The sequence below is a fragment of the Sus scrofa genome, chromosome 8 (genome assembly GCF_054392235.1).
Source record: "Sus scrofa isolate SSC_HxYL_T2T_F1_AM1 chromosome 8, Sscrofa_HxYL_maternal_Yorkshire_Landrace_v2.0, whole genome shotgun sequence".
Classification (NCBI taxonomy): Eukaryota; Metazoa; Chordata; class Mammalia; order Artiodactyla; family Suidae; genus Sus; species Sus scrofa.
In genome coordinates, this window is record NC_139390.1 from 42,375,004 (window position 1) to 42,396,942 (window position 21,939).

Consider the following 21,939-nt stretch of genomic DNA (forward strand, 5'->3'; position numbering starts at 1 on the left):
GTAGTCATTAAAGCCTTTAATGCCCTTAACCTTAAATCTGCCACTCCACCTCTAGGAATAGATCTCTAAATGAAAGAAAAAAGTGACAGAGTTATGTTAATCAAATTAATATTTATAATTGTAAAAACACGGGAAAAATGTCAAATAACAGGGTACTGGTTATTACACATTTAACAATGGAATACTACGTGACCACAAAAAACAACATTTAGAGAGTTCCCACTGTGGTGCAATGGGATTGGTGACATCTCTGGAGTGCCAGGATGCAGGTTCAATCCCCAGTCAGGCATGGTGGGTTAAAGGATCAGGCGTTGCTGCAGCTATGGTGTAAGTGGCAGCTTCAGCTTGGATCTGCTCTCTGGACCAGGCACTCCATAGCTGCAGTGTGGCAAAAAAAAAAAAAATATATATATATATATATTTTAAAAAAAATATATATATATATATAAGATTTAAAGGAGTTTCCTGGTGGCCTAGCAGTTAAGGATCAAGTGTTGTCACTGCTATGGCATAGATTTGATCCCTAGCCCAGGAATTTCTGCATGCCAAAAAAAAAAAAAAAAAATCAAAATTTAGAAGAGTATTTACTAACATGGGGAAATATTCACAGTATATTTTTAGTGAAAAATCAAACTTAACAAAACACCATGAATGTTATTATCCCATTATATCCTTGCATCTCTATGTATATATATATATATATATACATGGAGATCTAAAATATACATACAGCCATATACACAAAATATATGTTTTTGTGTTATTAATATTTGGTTTCTACCTATATGTATTCTAAACATACATATATATGCTAAATATATATAACATATATTTAAAATATGTATGGTTAAAACATACATAATATAATGTTACTATGTAGAAAGAAATATGTGATTTTAATTTCTTGAATTTAAAAAATTTTGTATAAAGAACTTATGTTAGTTTTGTGACTTGGAAAAAAAAGAAAAGCAGGAGTTTCTGTCATGCTGCAGAGGAAATGAATCCGACTAGTATTCATGAGGACTCAGGTTCCATCCCTGGCCTTGCTCAGTGGGTTAAGGATCCGGTGTTGCCATGAGCGGTGGTGTAGGGCTCAGATGCGGCTCTGGTCCTGAGTTGCTGTGGCTGTGGTGTAGGCTGGCAGTTTTAGCTCTGATTCGACCTCGTGGATGCAGCCCTATAAAAGCAAAAAAAAAAAAAAAAAAAAAAAAAACAGTAAAAAGAAAAATAAAACCAAACAAGTCATTCCAATTCATCTCATCACTCAGTGAACAGCCTCCCTCATCCAGACTTCGTTTTCCTTCTTAACAAACCCAATTTATTCAGGCCCACAGTCCTGTGCTTCATGGCAAAGCAAGCTTTGGCCATCCCGCCTTCATTACAAGGGCATCCTGACTGATCTAAGGATAATTTCAGCCTTCTGGCCAGTGACTGATTCAGAAAAGGCCAACTCTGACCAATGAGCCATTAGCTGAAGTCCAGGGTGTGGGTGGAGATCATTTGCTTGCCTCTGAGAGAGAGCCAGGGATGAGATGGTGTCTCCTTTTCTTACTCACACTGTCACCTCTGGACCTACTGCAGCCACCCTGCTTACTGTGTGACACTGAAACTTTTGCTGAAGATAGAAAACCAGAATGAGGGAAATAACCTGGGTCTCTGGTGGCATCGAAGAGCAAGGGAAGCCGGCTCCACCTCTAGCCTTGTTGTTATGTGAACTAACACATTTTCTCATTGTTTAAATCAGTATTTAACTTTCACAGTGTATCAGAATTTCAGGTTATTCCAAAGTCAAGGCAGGGTCTTTCAGGAGCAAGCCCATTTGAGTCAGGGTTTTCTGTTCATTACACCTAAAGCATTTTGACATATAAAGACACATTCACATATATCTCCATCACTGTTCTCCATAAATCTTCATGCAGGGATTTTTGCTTTGGGTTTTTTCCAAACAAGTTCCTCCTGGGCTCTAGTCTTTGCCTCTAAAATGCTTCATTACTCACATCTGTTTCTTGGGCGTCCAACGAATCCCACCCCAAGCCTGTTCCCTGTGACTTTGTGTATTTGTAACACAACAAGGGTTAAGGATGTGAATGAATCTACTCAATCATTCCATTAAAGTGTTTATGTTTTTAAAAAGTATTTTGTGAAGAGCAGTTTTAATGTAGCAGTTACTATATTTTAGTAAATGTTGAGTTTAGGTATGACCCTCAAGTTAATACAACATTAGAATATCTTGTTGTTTCAGCTGGTGCATGATGGGAGGTCACTAGTGCATTAGGATCTTCATACATTCCATTTTTATAAATTTCCAACAAGCTTCAAAAAGCTTTTTTCATTGAAAGTATACTCATAAAATCACTCATAGCAAGGAAGCTCTAATAAATACATAGGACCTGCTTAAAAGAGTTCAGTAAGTTCTTGGGAATTAAATCTTCCGGTGCATCAGTTCTCAATATAAACCATCAAAAGCACTGTTTCTGACAAGTGGTGGGTACAATGGAGGGGAAGAGAAGGGGGGACACAGGTATCTCATGAGATACGTGGTGGAAAAAAATCATAGAGCCACAAATAGGAATAACAATTTTCAGGATGCTTGACATGGATAATTATTAGAGAAATACAGATCAAAACTACAAAGAGGTATCACCTCACACTGGTGAGAATGACCATCATGAAAAAATCTATAGGAGTTCCTGTCATGGCACAGAGGAATGAATCTGACTAGGAACCATGAGGTTGCGGGTTCAATCCCTGGCCTCTCAGTGGGTTAAGGATTCCATGTTGCCGTGAGCTGTGGTGTAGGTCGAAGACTCAGCTGGGATCCTGGGTTGCTGTGGCTGTGGCTGGGGCTGGCAGCTGTAGCTCTGATTTGACCCCTAGCCTGGGAATCTCTATATGCTATAGGTTTGGTCCTAAAAAGCAAAAAAAATAAAAAATAAAAAAAATATATATACATAATAAATTCCAGAAATGGTGTAAAGAGAACTGTCCTACATTGTTGGTAGCAATGTAAATTCTCACAACCACTATGGAGAACAGTTTGGAGGTTCCTCACAAAGCTAAAAATCTAGGAATTCCTGTTGTGGCTCAGTGGTTAACGAATCCGACTAGGAACCATGTGGTTGAGGGTTCAATCCCTGGCCTTGCTCAGCGGGTTAAGGATCCAGCGTTGCTGTGAGCTGTGGTGTAGGTCACAGACACGGCTCGGATCCCACGTTGTTGTGGCTGTGGTGTAGGCTGGCAGCTACAGCTCCGTTTCGATCCCTAGCCTGGGAACCTCCATATGCCACAGGAGCGGCCCTAGAATGGCAAAAAGACAAAAAAAAAAAAAAAGCTAAAAAACTAAACATACAACATCCTATCAATCCCACTCCTGAGCATCTATCCAGAGAAAAGCATAATTCTAATACAAATGCAAACACTATTATTCATAGCAGCACTATGAAGACCTGGAAGCAACCTAAACTCCCAGTGACAGATGAACAGATAAAGAAAATGTATATAGACATGGTGAAATATTACTCAGCCACAAAAAAAGAAAGAAATGATGCCATTTGCAGCAACATGGATAAACCTAGAGATTACCATTCTACGTGAAGTAAGTCAGACAGAGAAAGAGAACCACCATATGATATCACTTATATATGGAATCTAAAAATATGACACAAATGAACTTATTTATGAAATGGAAACAGACTCACATAGTAAACAAATTTATGTTCATCAAAGGGAAAAGGAGGTGGCGAGGGATAAAGTTGAAGTTTGGGATTAGTGGATACAAACTACTGCATATAAAATAGATAAACAACAGATCCTACTGTATAGCACAGAGAATATGCAAAATCTTGTAATAAACCATAATGAAAAAATGTAGAAAAGAATATATATATGTATGTATGACAATAGCTTTTCTACACACTATAAAGTAACGCAACGTTGTAAATCAACTATACTTCGATTAAAAAAAAAGAGTAACAATTTTCAAACTGAACCACCACTCTACCTAATGAGGCCCTAGAAAGCAAACTCTCTGAGGAGGGACAAACCTGCACCTTTCAGGGACTGACCCTTCATAGGGATGGCTGTACAATTAACACGAGCTGCAGGCTGCCCATAGGACGCAATAAGCTGAGCCCACAAGACGACGAGATCGGGATCGCTCTGGGAACCCAGTCGGGCCCACCACAGCACTGATGGTTTTCCTGCCCTTAAACAGCAAGTAAGTTAATAATTGTGGTGGTTTATCTCAACACTCCCTGCTGCTTTTAGTGCTTAACTCAAAGGTGGCGTTCATCGGCTTCTGCTAGTAGCTACAGGGGGAGCTTTATCAGAAAATGTAAAGATCCCTTTGTGATTATTATTTTGCCTTAGGGCACAGCTACCCTAAGTGCCTCCGCATGGCTCCTGGTGGGATGTTATCTGAAGGTGCTGGAAATGAGTACCATGGAGTTTAGATTTCCATCCGGCTCCACTCCACCCCCACCCCATATACTTTTTTAAAAAATTTAATACTGGTCTGTATTAAATCACACAAAATGGCAATTGATAAGATATGGAGTAAGCTGTGTTTTCATTTCAGCATAGCCTGGCTGACCTGGTCACACTTTACTCCAGTCTCACCTGGTTCTTGCTGGCCACAAGCCATAAATTTCTCACCATCCTAGGTCTAGCACGCAAACTCCATCATCTGATGCGCTAAATGCTCAAGGTTTAGTGCAGTCTCCCTGTACAGACTCTGCACTTTACATACAGTGCAGGGTTTGAGGAAGCCTGTAGACTAAGAACCTTAGCAGGCTATGGAGGTCGGTAGTAGGCAGAGACTAACTTTTAATTAAGTGCCTCGTGGGGAGACTTGTCATTTCAGAGATCAATAAAGCTTCTGCTTAGAGTGAATCAGTCTCTAGGAATCTTCCATCATGAGTCAGTGATGGAAGATCCAGCCATCATCTTAAAGACAGCACAGAGCAGTTACATCACAGTCTGCCTCAACAGAGAACGCACGTTGGAGGCTCAGATCAGATATTGTCAATTGTTCAAATATTTCTGATTGGAAAGCTGCACAGAGGAGACCAGAAGAGAGAGAATGTCACCTGCAAAGGTGGAGTGATATAGCCTGCCAACCACCCACCCTTAGGCATTTATCCTGTGTAGGCACACAAACTCCCTGATTATTGCAGGGCTAGCTGGCCAATTCAAAAGAAACAGACTTGCCCAGATTTTGCTTAAAAACTCCAAATCTTAACTTACAATGATTTTTCCTTGCATCCTACCCCAGTCATTGGTTATTTGCCTGAAAAACCCTATATCTATAAAATAACTCAAAGACATAATTATAAATATTTTTTCTGATGGCTTTTTTCTTATACCATCTCAGAACGTTCCCAAAGAACATAAAGTTAATGATGAAGAAAAATCCCCAAATGAGTTTCTGAAGGTCAGACTGAATTAGGCTGCCAAAGAGAGGGGAGACAGAAGATTGTAGTGTAATGGGTTCTACCAATGTACTTTTCTAATAATATCTTCATTTTGATAGGTCTTGATACCAACTGGAGTCTGGGGAATGGCAGATTTCTCCACAAGCCTAGTAGAGAGAGGTTTCTAATGGGTTCTAAAGTATGTATGATGAGTTTCAGCGCTTGAATCAGCTTCTGGGATTACAACCTGGATCCTCTGTGTATATATTCCACATCTTCTTAATCCATTCATCTGTTGATGGACATTTAGGTTGTTTCCATGTCTTAGCTATTGTGTGAATAGTGCTGCAATGAACATAGGGGTACATGCATCTTTTCAATGAAAATTTTGTCCAGATATATGCCGAGGAGTGAGATTGCTGGGTCATATGGTATAGCACAGGGAACTATATCTAACCACCTGTGATGCAAAATGATGGAGGATAATGTGAGAAAAAGAATGTATTTATATATGTGTAAGTGGATCACTTTACTGTACAGCAGAAATTGACAGAACATTGTAAATCAACTATAATAAAAAGAAAGAAAGAAGGAGAAAAACAAGCCTGGATCCACTACTTCTTGCTAATGACACTTTTGCACAAATAAGTTAACCTGCCTAAACCTCAGCTTCCTTATGTGTAAACTGATGATAATATTGGTACCTAGCTCACAGGGTTGTTATGAGAACTGCATTTATAACTGCTTAGTACCCTGCCTAACACAGAGTAACATCTTCATAATTTACTAATTATTATTTTTGCTGTTGTTATTATTTCTATTAAGCCAATGAAAGTGGTAAAGAGGTGCCATTGGTACATGGAAATGGGAATTAGAATGTCCTTCCTTCCAACAGATGCAACTTTAAAGGCCTTGCCAGGCATCCACCTGGCCCCACTGGAGGCACATTCTGCCTTTGCCAAGATCACCTGGCAACCTAACACTTCAGTGCCAAACCCTGTGTTAGCAGGAAACACTGAGTGAGCTGGAGGCCACATGGAGCCCTGATAGGGCTTAAAAGCCTTCCTCAGTGATGACTCACCCTCCCTGTATCAGGGAAACAAATGGTCATTTGTGGCTGTCCCCCGCTCCCAGGTCCTTCTTCCCCTGGACCCCAGTGGTTGCTGAAGCTGCAGAAAGCTCTGCCTCTACATCCATCATCAGTCACCATTCTGATGATCGAGCAGCAAAAGATCCCTGCCCTCGGTTCCCCTGGGGTGGACTCTTGGTAATTTATGAGCCAGCAGAGTACCCCTACCTCACGGCTTCATCTGCTTCACAGCTAATTACAGCTGTGTAGGGATTACACTTTACATTGTGCAGCTTTATGGCCACAAACCCGGGCTTCCTCAGATTCCCTTAAACAGCACCTTATCTCTGAGAGGGAGATCTTTATCAGGGCCATATGTTGGAGGGCCTGTGCTATTTCCAAATGACCCTAGGAGAGTCTGGGGCCTAATCAGTCTGCAGGCCTGAACAGGGGCCTGAACAGGGACCCTGCTAAACCAGTCGGGAGGCCAAAGCCAAGGGGGGAGTGGCCTCCCTGCCTTCTGTCCTCCATAAACCTGTCAAAGGCCAAGCCCAGCTGAGATGATAAACACCCCTCCACCCCCCGCCCCCGCCCCCTTCAGCTCCTCTCCCCAGGGGACCAGGGCAGCTTGAGCATGTGCGGTCAGGGGATTCATGAGCACCTATGTAAAATCAAAGTGAAGCCTCTGCCCTTTCCAGAGGGGTGCAGGGGAAGGATTTTCTGACAGTAACAGTTGACTTTTTCACTCGCAAGCCAGCCCTCCAGCCCCTGAGGAAACCAGTCAACACCACCTGTTGCTTTTGCCAAAATGGCAAAATAGGCCTTGGCCAGAGCACCAACTTACCTCACACCCAATTTTCATAAGGCTTGGGAGATTCCTAGCCTTGGCGGACACTAGAAACACTCCTTTCCCTGGGTTATAACAATTCGCTTAAAGACCTTGTCTTGAGGAGCTCTTGAGTGAGGGGGGCGGCAGAGTGCAAAGAGCAGGAAATGTCTCCCAGTGTGTGAAGCCCAGGAGCCAGCCGGGCCTTGCTGGAGTTTTCCAGCCTGTGACTCATGGGCCACTTCCCCGCTTAACCCAGCCTGGACCCCAGCTCCTCGGCCTCCGTGTCTCAGCACCTCTTCCTGTCTCCATTCCGCCCAGGCCCCTGAACAAAGCAGAAGTCTGGAGTCCACGGCAAAGACTGAAGGGTTGTGTATATATCTGGGCGTTGGCTGTGGAAGTAGCTATTTTGAAAACAAGAAAATCACTTCCCTGCCCTCCGAGGAACTTGGTGAGCTCTTAGAAGTGTCTATTTGAACAATGGGAGACTAACACCTTGGTTATCGCCTCTTGAAAAAAGAAAAGAAGTTATAGTGCATTCTTTCCCATTGATTCATAATAATAGGTAAGGCACTTGTTGAGTGGTTATGCGCCAGATATTACATCCATCACTTTAATCCTCACAACATCTTTTGAGGTCTGTACTGCTGTTACCTCTCTTATGAACGAGGAAACAAAGGCTCAGAGAGGTCACTCACCTGCACATTGATCACACAGCTAGTATATGGTGGAGCCAAAATCCAAACAGGGGGGAATCTGTCTTACTCAAGAGCCCAACTTCTTCTCCTTCTTCTTCTTCGCCTTTCAATTGTATTTTTCCTTATTACACTATAATTGATTTACAATGTTGTGTAGAGCCCAGCTTCTTGATCTCTAATATTCTGGGCAGACAGGGAACTTGGGAGCTGGCTGATCCAACTGGTACTCTGATGCTCAACTCCTTCTAACTCCTTAACTCCTCTCCAACAACCTGCAGCACAATCTCTACTTATTCCAGGGAAGGGAGAATCTGTGAGGTACAAAGGAGAGGACATGTGACTGGGCATCAGATGACCCAGAGTCTGCTCTTCCCATAGTTTATCCACAAGTCTAAATGCCCTTTAGGAACACAAAAGAAAGTCAGTACTTTCCCTGGAAGCCTCTTCCTATATTAAAAGAGAGCTCTTGCATACCCCCTTAAATCTTCTCCAGTTCCAGTTTCCTAACCATTCTTCATGTAAGACCATTCTCATCACCCTCCCCTGGGTATGCTGCACCTGTGTCAGGTTGTCTCTTAAGTGTGGTTACAAGAATGGAGTGCCAGGAGTTCCCATCGTGGCTCAGTGATTAATGAATCTGACTAGGAACCATGAGGTTGTGGAATCGATTCCTGGCCTTGCTCAGTGGGTTAAGGATCCAGCGTTGCAGTGAGCTGTGGTGTAGGTTGCAGATGCGGCTTGGATCCTGAGTTGCTGTGGCTCTGGCATAGGCCAGCACCTGTAGCTCCGATTAGACCCCTAGCCTGGGAACCTCCATATGCCATGAGAGCGGCCCTAGAAATGGCAAAAAGACAAAAAAAAAAAAAAAAAAGAATGGAGTGTCACAATCAAGTTGGTCTGACCACTTTGGAGACAGTGGGACAACTCCCTCCCTTGATCTGTGCATATTTACCTAGTCACTCAACTTAAAAATTCCCTCACCTCTTTGGAAACCCCCATATATTCTGAAAACACAGTCAACTGAAAACACTCAGTTATTTTGCTCTTGCTGGTGCCTAAGAAAGCAAATTAAAGTACTAAAAATCAATTTGCTGAGAATCAATTGGCTAAAATTCCATTTACCAAATGGTCAATGTTATCATTGCATTCCACAGATATTGAGTGCTTATTATTGTCCAGACAAGGTTCTAGACACTGGAGATAAAGCAGTGAACAGAACAAAAATTCTTGTCTTGATGAAACTAACATTCTTAGTATAATGCAATTGCTCTAGACACTCTTGAGTTCTTTTGATTGCTTTGAATGTCATTTCAACAATGCCTCCATTGGCATACAAGCCTTAATTTTACATTTCTAGCAGCTAGTAAGAAAAGTTCTGCATTTCATATGAATGCGATTAGTTTAGATCCCTTTACAGAATTTGCATGTAAATGGCAAATGTATAATACAATCTTATGCTGAAATTGATGAATCTAAATGAATCATTGAAAATGATTAAAAGTATTCATAGTTAATATAAGCCTGTATCCATTAACTTTTGAAAATTTGAACTTTCCATAAAATTCAGTCATGAAAACTGAGTGCTAACCAGTCCATTACAACCTCACAGACATCTTCAATACAAATTTATATAAACTTTATAGACAATTCTTAAAGTTTGGATTAATTAATTTAACTTGATAAGTGAATCATTGAACAAACTGATCATCTGACCAACTGATTTTTAGCAAAGTGGTCATTGCCAGTTGATTTTTGGCAAACTGATATTTGTAAACCAATTTAAAGCTATCACTAAGCCATGGTGCCCCATCCCAAAATTTGTGCAGAAAAATCAAGTTAATTTATTTGGATCTGCCTTTTGTTTGAGTCAATGACCAGCGAGCTTTTCCTGAATCCTGACTCTGACATGTTACAGAGGAACATGCCCTCCAGTAATTTTTTCCTCATGCTATGAGTGCTTGTGCCAGTCTTCAAACCTAGAGGACCAAGGGCAGCAGAAAGTTCCATTAGGGACTTCCATCTAGTTTGTCAGTTTGTTCATTAACAATCTTTGCAAACTTTCATTCAACAAGCTATAAAATCTAACTTCCCTATTGCCAGCATCATCATAAGAAAATGTCTACCATTACTGACTATTTTCCACTTATCAGGTAATAGGGTGGGTGTTTTAGGTACATACCTCATTTAATCCTCACGCAGCTGAGGAAAGTAAGACCCCAAGAAGTTAAGTAACTTGCACAAGACTATACAGCTACTAAGTAGCACATTTTCTTCCCTCTGGCAGTCAGATTTCCTCCAAGTGGATTTATTATACAGATAAAGCTGCCTGAAAGATGGGAATATGGAGGCCAACACATATTAACTAAGACACTTAAAGGTACCAGTTCACCTTCACATGGACCTTTTATGTCATTGGTTGATTTATCAAAGGATGAGCCAGCTCACTGCCTTCCATCAGGAGAGAGGATCCCATCCTGCTTCTCATCTCAAAAATGAACATGTCCCCATGGTTTAAGGAGACTGGATTCAATCCTGGCATGACCTTGCCTACCAGAGTTTCGAATCTTAACTGCCAGTCTTCACCTGTAACATGGCGACACTAGCACCTCACACTAGAGTCCACGGCAAGGATTTAATGAGATAAGAGATGAGGAGTGCAGAGCTCAATGCCTGGCATATGGTAGGGGCTCACAATCAATGTCAGTTCTCTGCCCTTCAAGCTATTCAGATCTGAGTGACTGCAGAGCTACTTGAGACATCTATCACCATGAAAGAGAGAAACAGAATGAAAGTTGAACCCATAATATGCAATAATCTAAAAATTACATTATCATGATGAAATTTTCTCTAACATGCATTTCATCCAAAATTAATACTTACTGGTACTTCTTTTGAAAGTGAACATTATCAACTAGCTTTGTAAGAGCTGGCGCAGGAATGGTTTCTGGCATGTCATTGTCTTGTCTTGTTCATCAGTCAGAAGCAATAAGCCTCCTGAAGTACAGAAGACGGCAAGAATGAAAGCTGGGAAGGACACTGAAATTTATTGATGAATGGGGTGATAAGGGAAGAATGAGGATCTTTTTTTCCTCTCTTCATGACAGGTCTTCAAGGCAATGTGCCAACTATATTAGATGGGTGGAGGGGGAGGCACAGAGTTATATCATGATCTATTATCCGTGATTGAAAATTCATTTCTACTGACTTCAAGTGCATGCTGCTTAAAAGATTCTCAAGACAGTTTACGCAGAAGGACGGTTTGCACTTTGACTTGTAAAACAGATGCATTTTGAAAAGTTGCGCTTACTTGATAATATTTTTTAATGCCCAAGGGTAAGTCATTATATAAAATAATCCCCACTGAAGAATGCCTAGTAAAACTAATGACAATGACAGAATTTATTCTTTCTATACTTTGGATTTTCATCTAAAGTTTAAAATGTAGAACAGCAGAATAAAGGTCAACGCAATATTACTTATGACAAAACAAAAGATTCCCTCTAGTTTGTTGTACTATGCCTGACAACATGGAATTTTCCTGGAAACATTGTCAGAATCTCATCTTGCTTTACCAGTGAAATGCAAATTTTTCGACATGAGGTGAATCAGACAAAACTAAGCCTCCATCTTCTGTAAGATAGCTTTTTATCTGGTTTTTCCCATGAACATCCTGACTCTAAAGTCAGGTTAAGTCTCCCCATGGAATACTCCATGTATTACTCTTCCTAGATGTGTTCTTGAACTCGGGTCTTTTTTCAAGAATGGCTGAATAAAGAATGAGTCAGTAATAAGAACTGTGCTCAGTTAAATAAGGATATGTAGAGCGTTCTGGAATAAGATTGGAGTTCTTCTTTCTACGGTCCTGTTGATAACTTTTAACCCATGCAACTAAGAAAACTGTTTTGACCTTTGTGCCTGCTAAGGCACAAAATAAATGCCTGGCACACAGTAAACACCTAACAAACATTTGCAGAATCCATCAATGAGTATCCCTTTATGTCTCCTACTCTGGCTTGCCATCTAGTCTGCACTGTGATGCCTAAATCTTGCTTTAGGGTACCTATTCATTAAATGAGTTAATATTAAACTCTTTTCAGAAGAGTATCTGGCACATTGTAGCATTTTTTATTTCTATTTTTTTAGGACCACATTTGCAGCATATGGAAGTTCCCAGGCTAGAAGTCAAATCAGAGCTGTAGCTGCTAGCCTATGACACAGCCAGTGCAATCCAAGGTCTGAGCCAAGTCTGTGACCCACACCACAGCTCAGGGCAATGCCGGATCCTTAACCCACTGAGTGAGGCCAGGGATCAAATCCGCATCCTCATGGATACTAGTTGGGTTTGTTACCAATGAGCCACAATGGGAACTCCCATTGCAGCATTTTTAAAGTACAGTTAAATATAAACAAACAGACAAACAAATAAATATTACCTGCTAAAATTTAATGTTAAGGGCTGAATCTTTGGTACTTGTTTTCTATGGAAGGCCTTGCTTTTCCCCAATATGTGCTGCCAGTGCCCTTGCTAGCTTGGGGATGAATGTAGAATGTCATTGCTCATTATGTATCTAGCCTGAATTCTCTACTTTGGATCTGGGTTTTCATGTCCATTTCTGCTCTCTCCGTGGCAGTGAACAATGTTTTCAATCCCCTTGATTAGGATAAGTCATTTCAGCTTAGACAGATGCCCCATGCAAAGCACCAGACTCCCATTAAACCTCTCCCCATGACAGTGGTTCAAAGGCTCTGGATGAGTCCTTTCTTACCCCATATCCTGGGAAGTACACATGGGATCAGAATCAGCCAGTGAGAGTATCCTTAACACTGAAGAACTCAACACACTTTCCTGGATTCATTCCCCCAAAAGTTACTTCCTGGAGAAGGAAGAGGACAAAGAGCTAAAAGTGGAACAAAACTGCAGCATAGTTCAGCTTTCTTATTCCCTGCCCTTTTCCCATTGCAGTGTATCAAAAAGTTGAGATCTTCAAACAATTAAAGTATGGGGGTATACTGTCACCAGTGGTCAGTACACTGATTATAAGTTCTCAAGTACTGAGAATAAACAAAAGGTGAGCCTAACATAAAAAATTAAATTGTATGTTTTCATTCTTTTATTTTCAAACCAAAAACTATGAGTGAAACTGTTGAATGTAATATTATTTTACAGGTGTCAAGAAGCTACTCAGAGGTCATAGGTTGTAAAGAAAATAAAATCTAAGGTACAATTTGATGTCTTCTCACTAACAGTCACTTGCTGTCTGTCACAGTTTACTGTAATCCTTGTATTATCAATAGTCTTCCTTCAAGTATTTTCCTCCTAACTCAGAAGGCTTATCTCTGAGTCAGACCTCAGCTGAGCCTGGTATGTTCTACTACTTTAGCTCCGGAACTTCAGGCCAACTTGGCTGTTATACTTCTCTCTGCATTGCTCCTCCCAGATCCCTCTACTTTTCTCCATTCTGATCAAAATCAGAGCAAATGACTTTACTTTGGAACCTGCACTACTTAAGGTATTCTGCAACTTTCTCCCCAAAAATTGGACTTGAAATTGCTTCCACAAATATTGCCCAGATTTTCACTTTTGTCTAAACCCTCTCGTGGGAGAGACACATGTAGAAAATGCAATTTTATAAAAACACATTGGAACCCCCTTTGATCTGTGCTTACTACTTACCTAAAAGCCTGGACTTGACATGCCAAGTGTCCCAAAGGGACAAGGGCACACAAATGTGGAAAGATGAGTATGAAGAGCTACTCTCTGAAAGGTTTTGCCTTCTGGGTTTGCCTACATTTTATCACCTGGGTGAGAAATATCTGAGGAAGAGGTAGCAAGAAAGATGTCCTGGGGGAGGCAGGAAAACTGGGTTAACTACAAAGTTGGGGGTTTGAGATTTTTACTTTTCTTCTTTCACTGAAACAGACAAAGGAATGTTCATTGATAGAAAAAGTTAGTCCATGGGTAACGAACTTAAGCTTCCAACTGCTTGCATCTCTCCTGTGATGTGTTTTAGGAGAAAGGCTGCTGGGAGGAAGGTGAGAGAGTTCACAGAAGAGGAAGTTTAGTGGCAAGAGAGAAACAGAAGGCCAGGGGACAAAGGGGTTTGAGAAGAGGGAGAAGACCAAAGCCAGTCAAGGGAGAAAAGGAGAGATGCCAGGAGCCAAGGGGAGATGGTGTGGCCTCTGCTAAAACACACCGAATGCCTCCCATGAAAGCCTTGAGAACAAGATCACACAGGAAGCACTTTAAAAAGCTACAAAATTCTCATCAATACAGCGGCAAATGAGGAGAGAAAAGGAGCTAAGAACAAGGGGCGTGGAAGACAGAAGAGAGAAGGAGACGGCCAAACCTCACCTCCTAATCATGCTGCCTGAGGTGCTGAAAGCATTTCTTTATAAAGTGTGAAGTCTCAACTGAATCCAAATTCCTGGCATTGGAGACTGTGCCAGGGGCTGCTTATGAGAAACAAAATCTCTTTTTCCTAAAATGAAGGAAAATCTGTTTCTCTATGAGTTCTTTTCCTTCTTGAATCACCTAGACTCTTTGTCTATTCGTTTACCTGACCACACTGTAACAATGGGAAAGGCAGGACCAACCTGACCTACAGTGTCACATCTGTCAGAAGACCCTGCTCCACTACCTCGAGCCAGTGGCCCAATCCGTCAGTGTGGTCCCCAGGAACCACACACACCCAGAGCTACCCTCTTCCCATCATAAACAGAACATCTCAGAAGATAGGGTTTGAAAAGTGGTATAATGTATGTGTCCCCAACCATGGGGGCACATGGGGGGAAAGAGATATATTGAATAAATGCTGCTTCCATGATTGACAACTGCTCGAAGAAAACAAAGCTAGATCCCTACCTCACTCCATATATGGAAAAAAAAAATCCCAAATGGTTTTAAATATGATGAAAGAAGAACAATTTAGAATTTGGGGTTATTTTGGAATTGGGAACACCTCCCTCAATATGATTTTAAAAATCTAGAAGACATTAAAAAAAGATAGGTTTATCTTTTGCTGATATAAACATTTTAAAATCTTGTATTAAAAAGATCCACAAAGAGTAGGACCACACTTTGGTGACAATGATCTTTAGATTGCTCCACTCACTGAATTCAGTCAAAAGTAATCACTCAAAATGGCAATGTTGGATCTGAGATTCTGATACTGAAAGAACAGAATAAAGCATTATTGAAAACTATAGGGAGTTCCTGTCATTGCTCAGTGGGTAACGAACCTGTCTAGTATCATGAGTTCCATCCCTGGCCTCGCTCAGTGCATTAAGGATCCAGCGTAAGCTGTGATGTGGGTCGAAGATGAGGCTCAGATCCTGCATTGACATGGCTGTGGTGTAGGCCAGCAGGTGTAGTTCTGATTCAACCCCTAGACTGGGAACTTCCATATACCATGGGTATGGCCCCCCAAAAAAAAGACAGAGAGAGAGAGAGAAAACTGTAAATATGCTTCATTTGTCTCTGCCCTGCCAGGTCTGGCCACCTGTCACAGGCTCTCTAACCCCCTGATTTTCATGGCTGGCTATTCTAACAGGCTTACTAGAGGGCCACAAATACTGTGAAGATACTTATTTCTTTCAGTCCACGTTTTAAGAATCTCAAAAGTGCTTGGAATATAATGAGGGCACGTGTGCGTGAATTATCCATGTGATGAAGAAGACACGGGGAGAACAATGCACCTCCAGCCAGAAATATTCCCCCTCAAAACAGTTGTGATAGCATTATATCACTGTATTTTTTTTTTTACTAAGAACACATTTACTGGAGTTCCCGTCGTGGCGCAGTGGTTAACGAATCCAACTAGGAACCATGAGGTTGCGGGTTCGGTCCCTTCCCTTGCTCAGTGGGTTAACGATACGGCATTGCCGTGAGCTGTGGTGTAGGCCGGTGGCTACAGCTCCGATTAGACCCCTAGCCTGGGAACCTCCATATGCCGTGGGAGCGGCCCAAGAAATAGCAAAAAAAAAAAAACAACAACAACAACAAAAAAAAAAAAAAACAAAAAAACCCCACATTTATTGGTTTATAAAGCATATAAACATTTTATGAAAATATCCTTGGTGAAAGTAAAAAACAGCCCCATGGAAGTGATGTCAGAGTCCCCCTCCTTGATTTTAGAAGTGAGAGAAATGATAGGTCCAGTAACGCAATCTTGCAAAGGGATCCCTTCAAGTTTTTTGCTTTTTTTTTTTTAATAAAGTGGCATCAATTGCTAAAAGCATTATGACGTTTGTTATGCTACATAATACTGATACAAAAATGTGAATAGTACAAAGTTCATTATATATAATATAAGGTTTTAATATATTACATTTGTTTCTACATAAACAGACTATAAATATATGTGCCATAGCATGTTTTATAGTCATGGGTCCCAGCATCTCACACTATGGTACCAATGAAAAAATACATTTTCTTTTTTAAAAAGGAAAGAAGAAGGGCAGAAACCATTAGAAAGAGGTTTATATGTTAAAAGTGTAAATGATATCATAGATGTTGTTATAACTTTGGCTACAAGATAATTTTGAAAACTGGCTAAAAATTACTCAGCACATGAACAAACCAAATCCGCTTTTACTAGGATGTAGAGGCCAAATTACTAGAATACTGACTGGCTGGGGGAGTCAGTATATACTGAAGGGAGGGGGAGACGCGGAGGGGAGAAGGAGCAGGAGAGGAAAATCCTTCCTGAGGCTTTGACACCACAGCGTGATACTCAGCCTTACTGTCTTTGGGCCCAGACACATCACATCAGGACAGATATGTGGGTACTCAGCCAGAAGAAACCAGAAATTGGTTTATCCAGTCAGAAATCTTTGATGCGACAGGGAGCCTCCATCTGAATGTCCTTTCCCTGCAGTGTCCTGAATAAAGGATCAGCCTGGGAGACAAGGAGCCAAAGCTGCATCATTTCCTTCCTGGGGCTTGTCCAGGAGACACGTAAGAGTCCGGAAGGAACTCTCATTAGGAGTCGGAAACAGCACAAGGAACTCTCATTTAGCCCAAATGGGAAGAACACGCAACCTTCTAAAACCAGTCATCTCAAGCTTTTACGTTTCCTAAGAGACCCCGTGCCCACCTCCCCCAGAGCCAACACAAAGCATGTGCAGTCTCCGGGGCGCCCTCAGAGCAGGCCAGTGTCTTCCTTTCCATCAGTCCAAGCTCCACAAGGAAGACTTGGCTCAGGACCCACATCCTAAACAAAGCTTCTTAGGCAGACTCAGCCCTAAAGGTCTTTCCCGTCTTCAACACCTAAAGCACTTCCATCGCCTGGCTTCTCTTCTAGTTTTACAGAGGTGTCAGCTCCCCAGGCACTGCTACTTCTTGGAGGATGAAGCCATTTCTTGAATTGCTTTTGCCGTAACCCACGGGGTGACCCTCAGCAGGGGGCATCATACATGCTTGTTAAATGAATGAAAAAAAAAAAGAATAAGGTCAACACTGGGAGAAGACACAAACACATTCTTGGGTCACAAGCATCTTCTCAGGAAATGCCTAGGGGACTGGCTCCCTGCAGTCCGAGGTCCTTTTTTTGAAATGACAATCAAATGTGGCTACTTCCTGGCGGTGGAAAGAACAACACTTGAAAATCTGAGCAGCACCTCTCATGTGATTTCCAGGACAGGGGGGACGTGGGTGGCTCCTTTAAACAGGAGGAGAGCTCAGTGTGGTCCCAGAGTCAGGCTGCAGGATCTGAGCTGCACTGCCAGCCTGCGGCCCCATCTCCATCAGCCTTAAAAGTTCCGCCTCCTCGCTGGAGTACACGGTGGTGTCCGTGTCGTCCGAGTGATACCCAGACTGGTAGCCACTCGTCTGGTTGGAGCCTTCAGATGCCACAGACTCCTTGCTTTTGCTGGGCATCAGGCCGCTGCAGAAGAGAGAGCAAGCAGATGAATTGGAAGAGAGAAGGCAGTTCTTTTGCATCTTAATTTTTATCTCCACCATGTTCCCAACCCTGCGTGGGCTGTGATTCCCTGGAGACACCAGCCTCTCTCTCTCCCCCGCTCGTTCATCAACATATCAGGGTTAATCAGACTAGGTCCTCTTTCAGGTACTAGCCTGAATTCAGAGTCTCAGATAAGTCCTCTTATCCAGATCCAAGTCTTTTCAAGCCTGAGACAAGATGAAAGGCGGTTCTTCTGAGTTATGCAAAAGCTCCAACCAATGGAACCTTTTTATGGCCTCGCAGATTGACAAGTTTGTATACAATGATAGGAGCCAAAGGGACTCTTTCACGATGTGGAAGGAACCTGGGATGTCCTGAACGTCCACGGGTGCCCTCCCCACACACTAATCAGTTACAAGGCCTGTGTATGGTGTTAATAAAGTGCTTGAGCAACTTTAAATTTTAGTAAGTTGAAGCATGCGTGTGTGTGTGCGTGTGTGTGTGTGTGTGTGTGTGTGTGTGTGTGTTCAGTCATGCCAGATATGTCAAAAACTGCTCTTTGCTCATCAAAACCACATTCTTTGAAAGGACAGAGGACCAGGATCACTCAGCAGCAACCAGAGAACGTTTTCAATGGTACAGAGTCGTGACAGACGGTCAAAGTTTAAAAATGCTTTCTGTAGCTTAGTGTAGGCTGTGCAGCTCTTAAGCCATTCTGAGGTGTGGGTTCCCCCCCCCCTTTTAGGTGTTTTACCAAGTTATTCTTGTTAAAAACTGCAAAAAGAACTATATTAACTCTGTGTTCATGTATTGTTTTAAAGTTATTTCAAAGAATTAGAAATGCATTTTTCTTTCAATCCAACTTCAATAAATTGAACTTAGTATCTCAAACAATGGCACAGTACATAGTCATTGCTGAACAAATGTATTTTGAATCAATCAATGAAACATATGACTGGCTCTCACAATTTCTCACCGTGGGCCTAGACAAACAATAAAATCGCACAATAGCACAATTTAATGTCTTTTGGTTTCTTTTTTTATATGAGCATCACTCAATAACCCATGGGAAGTCTCGTTTTGCCTAAGCGTTAGATTATAAGTAGATCAGAATCTTTATTCTCACCCAGAATGAACTTGCTAACAAATCAATAACTCCTCTGCCTCCTATTATTCTTATAAACACAGAGCCTCATTTATTTGCTAAGTTAAAAGCAGGTACATCTAGTCAAAACAGCTACAAATTCCTACAAAACCACATGGGGGAAATTATATTCAAAACAAAAGTCAGTATTTTTCCCACAATTAAGTACTTAATAATTCAGCCAATAACATTAAAGTATCTTAAATAAATAAATATTGGCTTATTTACATAGCATACTTAAGAATAGATGGACTCATTGCCATATAAGTTTGAAAATTCTTCAGAGCAGAATCCACAAAGACTTTAATCATCTTATTAGTTTTAAGGATCACATCCAATGCCCTCTGTTATTTAGCCAGTACCACGCAAACCACTGACCATAGTAGCTACGCTCAGAAATTCCCCAGTATTCATAAATTCTCATAAAACAGACCAAATCCTCTTATTTTAGACTCTTTTTTAGACTTGCCAGTTAATTTGTTTGATTTGTTCCTGTTCTTTATTCATTAGGTTGATGCAAATCTGCCCAACCAACAAAGACACAAAATGGGAAGACTCCGGACCTACACTCAAAGTCCTAAGCTCTTTCCAAAAGTTCCTGTTGAAATGTGTCTTTTCTATTTGGCTGAGCCTTACCTAAAAGATGGCGCTAATTTGGTTCTGTCTTCCAAAGTTTTCAGCTCTTCGGATGCAAGAACCATCCCGCTGTCTGTCTGGCTGTCCTTTTTAAGAGACAAGGAGATGGCACAGTTGACTGAGCGTGGACACCGACCAACCACTTAATTAAACTGATTTCCTAACCCATCTATCAGACAACATTGCCATTTTCTGCAGAGGGAGGTCAAGGTATCATAGCCAGAAACTGTGCAGACTAGAGGAGGAGGCAACTGCCTCCAAGAAATAGATCCAGGCCTAGAAGAAGAGAGGAATTGAGGAAGAGGCAGCTGAGGAGACCCACTTCCATCCCTCTTTCCACAACGATACTATTTACATTTGAGTAGAATGCAGTATGAAGCGAGACTGTCTTGAACCTTAGACCAGGGGCTCCACTTACAGAAAAACCAAGGGGGCCCAATAAGTTCCATGTCTGTAATGACCCCGTGACACACACCCTCAAAGATGGCCTTAGAATGAGGCTCCAAGACTCTAGGGCTTAGGCTAATATTTATCTAGCTAACGTTTCATCTTTCGTATTATTCCTAAGTCTATTTTTAAAAGATGTACTTACATCTGGGATTACTTTTACTTCTGGTTCTTCCAATGGGATATCTTCAAATGTTTTTACACTCACAGGCCGGCTCTTTCGCTTACTGTTCTGCAGATACTGACTGCAAAAGAACAAATATTTATATTTTAGTGGTGGGATATTTGGCTGCAGATTCCACAAGTGATACCTAAGTTCATTATCTTTCAACCACAAGTTTAATAGCGACCTTCAAAACATCCTCTGGAAAAAGAAAAACAAAACAAAAATCTTTCTCTGCTAGCACACACTGCAGGTTTAATTTCCTGTGAAAGTCCATTTAAAAGTATAATATAACTGAGGGGCCTGGATGAGCCCCTTCTGCTTTGAATCGTACTTCTGAGGTCCAGGGCTGGACTGTGGACAACAACAGCAGACTCGGTGGTCAGCTGCCTTCTGCTTGGCTTCCCGATGGCCTGCGATTCCTCCACTGAGCTCTTGGCATATTACCGAGTGTTTCACATCTTTCTGGCCATCTCCTAGGCAGGTTTTTCTAGGCAACACCCACAGAGAAACCAGTCCATGGAAGACGGGCAGAGGAAACACCTGCAGTTCTCACTGAATCTCACCGGGGTTTAGTAAAGGATGCGGAACCCAGCAGGATCTGGAGACAACCTTCTCATTCTACAGGTAAGAGAGGCTTAACGGGTAGAGGAGCAGGTGGGCTGATTCTCACAATCTCCTATTTTTAGCCCATGAGGTTGGGGCTGAGAGTCACTTTGTCTATTTCAAAGTCTACCACAGTCTACACAGACCTGGGAAAGTCATGAATACATTTCTATGCCCCTGTTGCCCCACCTTTAAAATGTACTGGCAATAGCTTTCCTTCCCTCACTCACAAAGATAGGTGGAGGGTGGTGAGGTGATCAGTGGTGGGTGGTAAGGGGGTCTAAGAAAGAACGATGCTCCATCAACCAAAGATTGTTTTCCTCCTTTGAATTCCAAAGGGTAAAGGTTCCTGCAGGAGTCCCAAGAATAGGACTTGTCAGTCAACACATCACCTATCTTTCCCTGCTATGTGGCTTTAGGGGCGTCTGAGTGATTCTGTTAAAATCAGACCAAGTGGAGGGAAGAGAAGTCCCTTTCACAGGAAGGGGCAGAAAATTCACCCTCAGGCACCCCTCTGGATATGTTACATATCCCGGGTGTTTCCTGTGACCAAGTGAAGAGAGGATTCATTTAGGCAAAGAAGGATCATGAAAACCAAGTTTCCCTATACTGCCCCAGAAGGTGGGTCCTTCCGCTTACAGAGAAGAGAGAATGAGGCTGACCAGTGACATCCTCACACAGAAAACTCCCCTGGAAAGAGGACATAATGTACAAGGAGAGAAAAAAAGCCTACTTCTCCCAAGTCCAGTCCCTAAGAGAGGGGATTGTTAAAAACTATGGGTCCCATAGTCACTTATTCGGAAAGCCCTTAATGAGACCCTACCGTGTGCCAGGCATTGTGCTAAATGCTCCTCAACCATTGTCTCATGACATCTTTGCAAACAGCACTTCTCTTGGTGGATATCATCAACCCACCTTCAGATGAGGAACTAAGGGAGAGAAAGGTTAAGAAACTTGTCCAAAATCACTAACTGGAATATCTGGATTACTATCTTGAGGGAAACAAGCAGCCACTGAAAGATTTTAAGCATGATACT

At 41.8% G+C, this 21,939-nt stretch overlaps 1 protein-coding gene and 1 long non-coding RNA gene across 4 annotated transcripts in view; both read right to left on the reverse strand.

Annotated features, from left to right (window-relative positions):
* Positions 1–565: 565 nt before the first annotated feature.
* LOC106510374 (uncharacterized) lies at positions 566–15,968 on the reverse strand. 2 transcript variants are annotated; one of them, XR_002346635.2, is made up of 4 exons: positions 12,771–15,968; positions 10,885–10,998; positions 8,005–8,315; positions 566–1,177 (listed from the first exon to the last, which is right to left on the reverse strand). It is a non-coding gene; the product is annotated as an uncharacterized LOC106510374 (long non-coding RNA). The 2 variants fall into 2 exon arrangements; XR_001308824.3 differs by lacking the exon at positions 8,005–8,315.
* Positions 15,969–16,015: 47 nt separating this feature from the next.
* The window catches only part of KDR (kinase insert domain receptor), a 47,230-nt gene continuing 41,306 nt past the window's right edge, over positions 16,016–21,939 (reverse strand). For both annotated transcript variants that reach the window (XM_003128987.7, XM_013997943.3), the window contains exons 28-30: positions 20,279–20,378; positions 19,687–19,772; positions 16,016–17,888 (exon numbers count right to left, since the gene is read on the reverse strand). In XM_003128987.7, coding sequence (XP_003129035.3) covers positions 17,666–17,888; positions 19,687–19,772; positions 20,279–20,378 — 409 coding nt within the window. In that variant the 3' untranslated portion in view covers positions 16,016–17,665. The remainder of the gene's footprint in view (positions 17,889–19,686; positions 19,773–20,278; positions 20,379–21,939) is intronic.